The 12,552-nt window shown below is 38.0% G+C and overlaps 1 protein-coding gene across 6 annotated transcripts in view; it reads left to right on the top strand.

Moving 5' to 3' along the window:
- Positions 1-12,552, top strand: part of fbxo11b (F-box protein 11b) — a 132,314-nt gene that overhangs the window by 55,060 nt on the left and 64,702 nt on the right. For all 6 annotated transcript variants that reach the window (XM_078557224.1, XM_078557219.1, XM_078557221.1 and 3 more), the window contains one exon: positions 3,472-3,553. In XM_078557224.1, the coding sequence (XP_078413350.1) occupies positions 3,472-3,553 (82 nt within the window). The remainder of the gene's footprint in view (positions 1-3,471; positions 3,554-12,552) is intronic.

Genomic DNA, 12,552 nt, shown 5'->3' with positions numbered 1-12,552 from the left:
TTTGCATGCATTCTGAAATGCACATCCCAGTCCACAATTATTATACTTATGCCAATATTCCTATCCTGCGATAGGAAAGATCATTAATACTGTGCTGTATACATCTCGGTGATCAGATGTTCTCCCCCACCATCTCAACCCCATTAGTTGTCTGTAATGCACACAGTGAGTGGATGGAGTATAAAAGTGGGGAAGTCTTGCTACAACTGTACTTGACATTGGTGAGACCACACCTAGAGTACTGCATACAGTTTTGGACTCCTTACTTAAGAAGGGATATACTTGCATTGGAGGCATTTCAGAGACGGTTCACTACTTTGATTCCTGGGATGAATTGGTTGTCTTATGAGGAAAGCTTGAGCAGGTTGGGCTTATGCTCATTGGAGTTTAGAATAATGAGAGATGACACTGAAGCATAGAAGATTCTGGGGGGGCCTGATAGGGCGGATGCTGAGGTCTAAGGGGCACAGCAGGCAGGAACGTGGAGTTATGCCTACGATCAGACCAGCCACGATCTTGTTCAATGGCAGAGCAGACTTGAGGGACCAAATGGCCTATTTCCTAGTTTTTATGTCTAGATAATTGTACTGTTTCATTTTCTATTCCTTAACCCCATCCATACAGACTTTATCATAAACTAGCCTCAGGGCAGTATCTGAGATATAATTCTTTATTGCTGTTCTGTCATTTTTTTTATCCATCTCTGTCTCTCCTGAAAATGTTATAACATGAAATTTTTGATTTGCAGTTCTGTTATGTCTGCAATATATCATAAGATTCTGTGCTTGCGTATTTATCAGTGCTGCTAACTCTCCAATGTTTTTGATGCTTTGTGTATTCACATATGTATCCGTGAATCCAGATTTCAATTATTTGAAACATTGATCCTTTATTCTTTGAACAAGTTTATTTATTTTAAGTTTTTGATATAGGACCATAGGAGCAGGAGTGTACAATTTAACCTCTGAGCCTATTCTATGAGATCATGGCTTATCTGTGGTGTAACTTTATATAGCTGCCTTCGCTGCATAAACTCTTAACACCTTTGGTTAACAGAAATCTATTGATATCAGATTTAAAATTAACAGTTGCCTTTTATGAAAGAGTTCCAAACTTCTACCACCCTTTGTATAAGTGTCTCCTTTATATGTCCCATGCCCTTTCTACAAGTGTTTTTATTTCTCACTATCTCAGAACCCTTTTCCTGTTTCTTGTATTTTTCTTTAATAAACCTTCTGTATCTGTTCTACCAGCTTAGTAACATTGCTCTAAGTCATAATACTGAACTTTTCCTACCCAACCGTCCAAGTTTAAATCACCCCCCACTACACTGTGGCAAGGAACTAGGCTCAGAGTCTAAATTTTGTACTAGAGATAACGACAGATAAAAATGGCCACCGACTTATCGGCTGATTGCTGAAATAGCTGATCGCCAAATTTAATTACCCTAGCCATACCAATGAGCAGCAACACCTGCCTTAATTTGTTAAACAAGGTTAATGCGAATATAGTGTAAGGAAATTGATTACACTTCTCTTGGTATTTTGTTTACATTGTCTCAGTTTGAACAGACATTTTGACAAAGCATTTCATTTTGGGAGCGGATACTCATACTTTATAGAGCAGTCTCACATTATGAACAAATGTCTTTGTAGATAGTTATTGGGAGGGTCCTCCAAGTACAGACTGGCTGCAAGTGTTAACATTTTGACATTTCTCTGCTTCCTTCTAGTGAGTTGGTTCACTTTAAGATGTTCACAATAAACCCACTGGATTTTCAACCTTCATGTAAATTGACCCTTATTGCAGGAAGTTAGAGTGAAGTTCACCAGGCATCACCTGGTTGTCTTTACTTTTTTCAATTACAAATTTCTTTCAAAATGTATTTACAGAACGGAACAAGTGAGGATAATTATTTGATTATTATGAAACATGATTTATTGAAAGAAGATTAACCAAATTTGAATTGGAACAGTTTTATCAATAAAATCCTGTTACAAATCATCTAGATATAAAAAGTGGATGTGGCAAATCAGGCTAGCAACAACATGGTACTAATCATCAAAAGCATCATTGCTCTTTGCTTGCTTCAGATAAGATGTTAAGGTTTGAATCCTCTTAAAATAGTGAGTTGAGCCAAAATATTGTCATAATATGTTACTGCTGAGGTCACTTCATGCTGTCTCTGTAGAGTAGACATGCTGATGTGCCATCAGTTAGACCAGTGGTCCACAAACATATCTGGTTCAAGGACCCTCTTACAAATGGATTAGTAATCATGAACCACCTCTATCTAAATTATAATACACTAGAATATTCAATGAAACTGCAGATGGTAAATTGTGTTTTAATAATTCCTTTAAAGAAAACTGGTATTTATTTACAGACATCAGTGAGGTGTGGGTGCCTGCTTCTTACTGCAGAGTGTCTCTCCTTGGTGTGATGTTTGACAATACCCATTGTAAATCATTCTCCATTTTCAAAAGGGACCTATACTATTGTAACTCAAAACCACTAGGTACTTTAATGTCCTGGCCAAGGACCTCCCACCTAACCAGTCTTCCCTTTATAGAGGATCAGCAGAAGCTGGCTTTATTTTGCACCACTTAGGTGCAAAATGTTAACTTAAACTCACAGAGTAACTCCAAATTATACCAAATACCCTGACAGCCTTGTATAGATGTTTTATATTACTATGCAAACATTCTCCTACCTCAGCTGTCACAGTCAAATTGTTTTGCTGTGTGCAAGTGAAAAAAGATGCAGTTTTAATGGCGGGTGGGGGAAATTGAAGATATGAATGCCTAATTTGTCTTGATTCGTTGAGATATATGGCAATTCGGCAAGGATTACTTCAGTTATTAGCAAGTTGCAAGCATCTGCGTCATGAGGCACTGGTGAGTGAGTGATGGGCAGTCACTGTTATTTGCTCAGATTATCAGCAATAACGCACTGGTCCATGAACTTGATGCTGATGAATGGTATGTTCTTCATCCGATCATCACACAGCATCTCTAGCCATCCTTCATCTGGTTATTTTGCAGACCCCAGGAAGTCTCTACGGACCCCAGTTTGAGAACCAATGAGTTACACATCTCTTTTAGTTTTTGCAAGTTGTCGCAAAGATTAGTGTTATTCCTCTACCAGGTTGAGTAAAGTTTGTGCCTCTGTTTTCTCATCCAACCATGCAAAACTCTTGACTCCACGGAAAAATTGAAAGGTTAATAACACCAGAACTTCCTTAAGTATCTGCTCACTCTTTCATCCACAAAATCTAATGCAACATGGAGAATTTGATATGTAAAAATGGAGGGCTTGAATGAGAACCAAGTTTACTGTAAAATAACATAATATACTATTCCCATTTCTAGGAATAGAATATGCATTTAATTTGGAAGTTGTAGTCCTTAAGTTTTATATCATTGTAGTTGTAAACTCAGTTAAAGTTATTGCCTTTTTACTATCTCCTAGGGTGCTTCCACTTCAACATCAGAAAATTTTGGCCATAGAGCTAAGCGTGCAAGGGTGTCGGGAAAGTTACAAGACCTTCCAGGTAAGCAAATTATGAGCAACACGACAAAATAGTTTAAAAATGTGCTTTCATGATTCCTTTATTTTGATTCATGATTCCTTTATTTTGATACATTTTAGTCATACTTTTCCTTCCTGAAGTGAGTTTTTAAGCAACCAAGAAGTTAATTTTTTCCTGTGGTCTGCAGCAACTAAAGAGAGAAGAAAGAAGCATAATAAAACTTTGGTGAATGTTTGGCATGATTCTAGGTCATTGAGATTGTGAAGGTCCTTGGTTCAATTGCTAAACTGTGCTGATTACAATTGATGCAGTAGTGGCACTATGATTATTATATAGGTGTCCCTGGGCCAAAATTGGGAGTTATTAGGCGGGGGGTGGAATTCAACTTCGTTGTCCAGAAACCAATGCTAGAAAGTTTACATGAAGACTGGACTTATTTGCCTGTGATGTTGCTTGTCATCCTCCTTTTTTTTGCCTCAATGAAATGGGACATAGGGGCTTAAAATCCAAGCAAATATAAAAGTCAAAGTTAAGCAAAAGTAGCGATCCGAGTTGTTATTACTTTTGATGGTTACCACATTGATAATGGGGATAGCAGTACTTGTTAGAAGAAGAGCAGGTGGGATAGAAAGTTAAGTGAAGGGTTATCTAATTCAAAATGTATGAATTTTTGTTATACAGTTTTTCAACAGAGGTCAGGTTCATGAGATTGATTAAAGCGCATAGAACTGCCAACCAATAATGAACTATTCCAATGTCAGTATATTCTTTAAAGGTCTGTGCACCCAGATCACCGGGACTAAATACTATGAAATGGTCTTCCTTCCATTTTCCCAAAACTAACAGTATATCTAACCGTGAAGAAGGGGCTAAGTTTATTATTCACCTGAAATTCGTATCAGCTATTTGAAAATTAAGCTGGTGAACAAGCATTTGCTCCAGTTAGCCCAGCACACTCATTATGAAGGCTTTTTATATTGACTGTACAGCTCTGGAAAAATGTTGTTAAAGCAGAGCCTTGTGGTCAAATGAATGAGATTCTCCCCAGCCTTTTTTTTTTGCTGGGTTTGTTGGATCAAATCTTGCATTATTTCTAAAGGTTCTCTGCTCTGCCTGAAGAGTGGAACATGTCATTTGTATCATTGAATGGTGTAAACAGTACCATAACAATGTAAAATGCTCAAAGTGGCTTTATAAATATGCGCATGCACGTTATGGATTCAAACAAGCAAGTCTTTGTTCAGTTACAATATCCCACAATACTTTTATAGTCTCCAAATATTTCAGTGTATTTTGAAGCAAGGTAGGATAACTAGAAATGGATTGCACCCATCCAAAGTAAAGTTGCCATTAACTGATAACTGTTGTCATGACGCGGCAGATGATGTGTGCTAGGCGGAAGTCCACCCTGACTTCAGAGATTTTTTTAGGAAACGAAATTAAACATTTATTAACAAAAGAGAAGATTTAAGCACAAACATAGGTCTACAAATTACTACTATAATAACTTCTAAAACCCCTAATTAATCTGGCTTTCAGTTACACCCCTGTTAAGGCAACAGTAAAAACAAATAAGATTTAAACTGATCCAGGTAAGTCACCACAATACCCTGGGCAGTAGAATTCAAAGTGGCTTTTCCCATCTTCGGTTTCTGTAGACAGCAGGCTGGATGCACAAATACTGGAGGCTTTTCTGGTAGATCTTACAATGCCTTCCCTGACACACAGCCTCAATCCTTTATACAGGTTTCTCCCTTTTAATGTAAATCCCATTATTCCCATATGTCTTTGGAACTTTACCTTTCTCATAATATAAATCTTTTCATGTGCTAATATTATCAGTAACCTTTGGGAAAAAATAAACACACTGGGTGGCCTCACTTCTCTGGCTAGATGTAACATCCTACCATCTCTTTGAAATTCTAATTTGTCTGAAAATTCAAATTCTCCTCACCTCACATTCTAAAACTTTAGCCATGTTTACGTATTTAACATTTCAAACCTAGCTTCTTTTGATGTGTCAAAGCCTCCAGAGCAGCTGTCTCCAATTCAATTAAATCTCTCTCTCTCTCTCTCACACGCGCGCGCGCGCGCGCACACACACACACACACACTCCTCACACACTCACATACACGCGCACACATGCGTGCACGCACACACACACACACACACACACAATCCAAACCCCACTATTAACCTACTTTTACAATAAATCATGATAATATTATGAGAATTATTAAACTTTCATGATACTATTCACAAATTGCTTTTGTTCTGAGCAGTGAGTAATTTCTGACCTCATAATATCTCTTTGTACCCTGGCACCATATCCTACTCTGTGGAAATAAATTCCACCTAAATTATTTTTGATCTGTTAGATGCTTTTTTGTACTTTTGCACTCTTGTTCTGTCCTCATCCACAAGTGAAAATATTTTTTCCACATCTAACTCTATTGAACCCCTTCAAAATTTTGAAGGCCCCTTTTTCTTCTCTCTTCCAGGGAAAACAGTTCCAACGTGCTCAATATTTCTTAATAGTTGAATGCTCTCAATGCTGGTAACATAATAGATGAGGAGCTTGCGGTAGTAATGGTGACATAACTGTCAGCGTTCACCGTTGTTACTTCTCTCAAACTGACAACTTCTGGAGTCTGCATATATGCACAATAACACATGGAAAACCAGAAGCTGCTGGCAGCGATTCTATGTTCTCCAGAGGCTGCACTGTTGAGGTTCCTGTTAGTATTTGATCAATTAGAAATGATTGAACTGATGAGAACTTCCAATCTTATACTATTTAGTCTCACTGTAAAAATCCTTGATAAAGTTGCACCTTGTTGAGTAAGGTGAAACTGGATTTTTAACAGTCTGCCAAGTTCATAATTACTGCTGAATATTACAAGAGTAAGTTTATATTTGTTAAATCCCAAATTTGCCCATTAGAAGAAATTACAAATTTAAAAATTTTTTTAAATGTTTGCTACTTTAACTTCTATCTTAATGCATGTCCCAGTCATTTATATTGTCATCTATAAAATTTTAAATTATAAGTGAAAGGATTCATTGGTCTTTACTGCCTGCTTTGCTGTATGTGAGAATACTTCAGTATGATTGGTGGCTTTCCCTGCTTGATGCCACCTTGGCTACTGGACACTTTTGAGATCTCCTTGATTTAGCACCAGATTCAAACTCAGATTAGAAAAGGGAAAATTCTCCACAGAGTGCTAGATTTTTTTGTGGGCAGCTTTCTGTGACTCTGTGGTGAGTGCCATTGCAGTAATTATGAATTTTTCAGGTCTTAAATTCAGTTATACCTCATTCAACAAGGTGTAACTTTATCAAGTGTTTTTACAGACTAATAGTGTAAGTAAGGAAGTTCTCATCAGCTCAATAAGCTGACTGCAAAATCCAGCTCATTGTAAATCTTTTCTGCATTTTCTCAACTGCTTCAATATCCTTTTTTTGAAGTTTAGACACCAGGTGTACAATACCCCAAGTGTGGTCTAACTAAGTTTTAATATGCTCTTAGCTACCTGCTTTTTTAATCAGTTACTCCAGAAATTTTATCAGTGCTATTAATGGTCATATGAACTTGAGTAGCTATCTTTAGCGTTTTATGTATATGTGTTCCCAAATCTTTGCTCTTCTGTCATTTTGTTTCTTGCCTTCCAAGGTGCGAGTGCTTTTTCTTCTTCCCCTAGCAGATTGAACAACCACATATTTTGCCATATTGAATTGAACCTCATTTACCATTTATTCACTGATTCTGAAAGTCTGTTTGTCTCCTGTACTTCGGTGCAGCCCTTCATCTCTGAGATACTTGCAGTTTTTTGGCCCCTACTTGGTTTGAGTCTCCTCCTTTTTGATTTTGGATGGATTCCCAATTGCTTCTGAAGTTAGCACTATTCTTGCCATGCTGTCAGCTGTGCTTACCTCAATTAATTTGGTGAACCTGCTTCCTTTCTAGATACTGGAAGCATACCAGAGAACATTGCTTTACATCCTCTGTCATTGTGTTTTGAGCCAATCCTTAGACTCGTGATGTTTTTAATACCCTTATATTACTTGTCTCTGCATCTACCCTGACCTGAACTCCTTAATATCCTTCTAATTTTCCTCAATATTAACTGCTTTAGCTCCAGAAGACAGCTCACCATCCCAAAGGCATTTTGCTCATGACATATGTTAGCTATCCACGTTCCTGAGCATAAATTTTCCTCAACTATACTTTTTCTGTGACCAGAAAAATGTCTTTACCCAAGTTTTTTTTGACTTTCTAACTATTTTACTTCTGGAACCTGGTATTCTGTGATATTGGACAGTGCCTGGTATCTGTTCGCTAGCCTATCTCTTGGGTAATTCTGCCTAATTACTGCATTTTTCTTTTTCTTTTCAACCGTAATCCATCCTGTGTCTGCATTCCTGTAGCTGCTTTTAGTAGCTATTCCTTTATCATGACAACACTGCTCCCAATTGTACGGGGTTTCAACCCTTCATTCATTCTCAAGGTCTGATGCTGGCTTAACCATATTTATTTTACTGGTCATAACTCATTCATGAAATCTAGTTATATCCCCTCAGCTCTGTCAACCCTTGTAAGCCCCTGTAACTATGACCACAATGATTTCATTAAAGTTGCGGTTTAATGGACAGCTTTAACATCTCTCAAGCTGTCTGGTGTACCTATCTGTCTCACTTGTGAACGTTCCACAGTAGACTGTCTTTGTGGTCTTCATTTTTCTTCTTCTCTCCTGATTCTTGTGCATTATTTTTAAAAATCCCAGCTGTTCTCTTTTTGCTTCACTTTTATCTGGTGTTCTCTTTTAATTTTTATCCTTGTTTACATGAAGTGCTTAATTTGTCTTATTTTGGGTGACCACTTTGCCATTTCACACAGATGTTCACTTTCACTTTATTTCCACTGCACTGTTCTCTAAACTTAGGTGCTGTCTTTTTAAATCTGCTGCTTGTGTTTCTCCAAGATAAAATAACTAGAGTTACTGATCCATGTATTTTTCCTGCTCCCCTGTTAATTCATGCGATTGCTGAAGTTTCATGCTGTTTAGAGGCTTTGTTAATTCGAGCAGTTCCAGTGGCGCAGCATTGTCCTGTCACGGTTTACCTTGTTATTGCATTAGATGGCTCATGATGGAGTCGCTGCACCTTTTGATTTACGTCTGCCAGTATTTGGCTTCTTTGGCATCTCTGCAGCCCAGTGTTTGCTTTTTTCCCCAAATCTGGAAGGATTGATTGGAGCACGTGTTGTCACAAGTGGACACAGTGCTACGGTGTAATTACCCACACTTCTGTCATCTGCGTCTCTGAAAGAAAAGATACCCACTTGAAAGGGAACTTGTTTGAGTTAAGGTGGGTGATACAACAAAACTGCGTGGTATAACAATCGATTAAAACTATAGCTAAGCAGGTTAGCTGTGGAACACTGAAATGTGTATTTCACCTTTGCCAATTGAAAGTTCTGTTCTATTGATTTCACTTGGCTAATGTTGCATTTTTTATAAAATCTTGAGCTGGCACTGAAAATAGTGGTCAAAAATCATCCCAAAATGTTACCTCCATTTGCCCCTGTAAAATGTGAAACTGCAAACTCCAGCAGTGCTTGATGTAAACTAGCCACATCCTATGAATTCCACATTAAGCCTGTGCATTGGTAACACTTGGATCCTCCCAGAAGCTCTGATTGCAAATTTGGATTCATGTGAATCATTTGTTGTTGTGAAGTAATGAGTAACTGAGTTGAGAATTCTGAATTGCTTTGGGCTTTTGCAAAGGTACTATTCGATATTTGGAATATATTGTCAAGAATGCCCTGAATTTGTCTCGGATCCAAAATAACACAACAGAAGAACAAAGGAAACAGGAGCAAGAGTAGGTCATTCTGCCAGTTAGCTTGCTCTGTCATTCAGTCGGCTCATGGCCTTCTAACTCAACTGCATTTCTTACACTATCCCTATATCCCTCGATTCACTTAGTATCCTAAAATCTACCATTGCCTGACTAGAATATACTTGACGACTAAGCATCCAAAGTTCTCTGGGGTAGGGAATTGCAATGATTCACAACCCTTTGAAGAAATTTCTGCTCAACTCAAGATATGGGCTGGCCATTTAGATCTGAGACTATGACACTTGTTCTCCTCCCTAGGCAGCGAAAAACATTCTCCCAAAATCCCTGTTAAGTCCTTTAATTTTACATGTTTCAATAATATCACCTCTCATTCTTCTGAACTCCAGTGAATACAGACCTAGTCCACTCAGTCTTTCATCTCATATGGCAACCCCCTCACTCAGGTATAAGTCCGGTGAACCTTTGTTGCACTCCTACTAAGGCGAGTATATTTTCCTTAGGTAAGGCAACCAAAACTGTATACAGTATTCCAGGTGTGATCTCCCCAAGACCCTATACAATTGCAGTAATACTCCTTTACTCTTGTACTCCAATCCTTTTGTAATAAAGGCTAACATACCGTTTGTTTTCTTAATTGCTTGCTGTACCTGCATGTTAACTGTGATTCGAGTACATGCACACCCTGGTCTCCCTGAATACCAACATTTCTCGGTCTCCATTTTAAAAAAAATTCTCTTTGTGTTTTTCCTTCCAAAGTGGATAGCTTCATATTTCTCCACATTATATTAAACTACCACATTGCCTCCCACTCACTACAGGGGGAGGCGGTGGTGTAGTGGTATTGTCACTAGACTGGTAATCCAGAAACCCGGGGTAATGCTTGGAGGACCTGGGATTCCACGGCAGATGGTGGAATTTGAATCCAGTAAAAATCTGGAATTGAAAGTCTAATGATGACCGTGAAACCATTGCTGATTGTCATTAAAAACCCATCTGGTTCACTGATGTCCATTAGGGTCCTTACCTGTTACCTGTGGGTATCCAGACCCACAGTAACGTGGTTGACTCTTAAAATACCCTCTGAAATTGGGCATTGGAAATAAATGGTGGCTGAGCCAGCGATGCCCACATCCCATGAATGAATAAAAAAAAACTTAACATGTCTATATGCTTTTGCACTATTTGTGCCTCCTCACATCTTACTTTCCCACCTAACTTTGCATAATCAGCAAGTTGGGTATATTATACTCTCCTAATTCATTGATAGAGATTGTAAATAGCTAAGGCACAAGCACTGAACCTTGCAGTACCCCACTTGTTATGGACTGCCAATCCAAAAAATGACCCGTTTATTTCTACTGTTTTCTCTGTTAACTAGTTCTCAATTCATATTAATATATCCCCCCCCCCCCCCAAACCAATTCTTTGAGCCTTAATTAATAACTGCTGGTTCGGCACATTATTGAATGCTTTTGAGTATCTAAATATACTACGTCCACTGGTTCCGCCTTATCTACTCCATTAGTTACATCCTCAAAAAACTTGATAGATTCCCCTTTCATAAATCCATATTGATTCTGCCCAATCATATGATTTTGAGTACCCTGTCATTATGTCTCAAGCCATTTTCTGGCCTGTTTTTCTCTCCCTCCATTCTTAAATGGTGGTTTGCTACCTTCCAATCTATGAGGACCATTCTAGAATCTAAGAAATCCACTATCACTGTTCCCACCAATTTTAAAACTCCAGGCAGCTGACCATCAGGCCCATGTGGTTTGTTGCCTTTTAGGCCCTTTAATTTTTCCAGTTGCTTTTCTTAATACCAATTTCCTTAAGGACCTCATTTTCACTATATCCTTAGTTAACCAAAGACAGATATGATGCATTTGTTTAATGTCTCTCCTATTTTCTTTATTCTGTTATAAGTTCTGCTGCCTTTAATGGACCCACATTTACTTTCACTAATAACTATTTTACACATCTAACCAAGCTTTTACTCTAGTTACTGGTAACCCTAGTATTCTATTTTCTTCATTTCTTGGTCATCCTTTGCTGAATATTTAAACCCACCCAATCCTCAGGCTTACTACTCATTTTGAGAGCATTATAGCCATTCCCTTCAATCTAACACTATCTTTAACTTCTCTTGCTAGCAACGGTTGGACCACTTTCCCTGGGGAGTTTGTCCCTCTTGGGAATGTTTATTTGTTGCGAATTATGAATTAATTCTTTTAGTTATTGCCATTGTTTATCTACAGTTATATCTTTAAATCTCTTTCCGAATCTATTGTAGCCAATATAATCTTTCATTTACCTTGTTTGCTTAGTTGAGATTTAAAACCCTAGTTTTATGCTTAACTAAATCATTCTCAAACTCCATATAAAGTTCATCAAATTATGATTACTCTTCCCCAGATGCTCCTTTGTTGCAAGGTTATTAATTAATCCTATCCCATTACTTAAAATAGCCTGTTCCCTAGTTAGTTCCTTGACATACTGATCTAGAAAATATCTTTAATGCATTCCATGAATTAGTCCTCCATGTTATTACCACAAATTTGGCTTTCCCAGTTTGAGGCTTAAAATTATCACACCCGCCACCATAATTACCTTATTACCTTGTTACAATCCCTACAGAGACTGATAACTTAAAAAAAAATTAGAACTTCCAGTGACTGACTGAAAGGATCATACTGCAAGATATCATGTTTTAAGACTTCTGCTGTAACAAGCTAAAAGCAACATTGACTAAACACTATTTCAGTAAGCAACTTGTACTCTCTAAACTGCAGAAAAGTTCCCCATTGACTTGTAAAACAACCAAAAATCCCCTCCATAGTTATAATTTACCCTGTCCCTTAATTGGGCACTTCATTCTCAGGAGCCAGTCCAAGGTGATTGAGCTCCTGAGGGCTTGCTTCCTTTCTTTCCTTTGCTAGCTGGGTAACTCTTAATCCCAGAACTGACTTTCACAGTGAGGGATGAATTGGAGGTTCTTCCCTCTAGCCAAGCTAGGCGAATCTTTCAGTCTTGTTTAAATCCTCTCAAACTTAGTCTCTGTGATCAGAACGTGAACTCTCACCTGCATTTTATGTGGTGACTGACAGGGCCAGCATTTTCTTTGTTTAAGATTCAGGACCAGCTGCTTGTGTTT

This window comes from Cetorhinus maximus, chromosome 14 (assembly GCF_964194155.1).
Source record: "Cetorhinus maximus chromosome 14, sCetMax3.hap1.1, whole genome shotgun sequence".
Lineage (NCBI taxonomy): Eukaryota > Metazoa > Chordata > Chondrichthyes > Lamniformes > Cetorhinidae > Cetorhinus > Cetorhinus maximus.
Note: the sequence above shows the minus strand (reverse complement) of the source record. Positions and strands in the feature narration are given on the sequence as shown.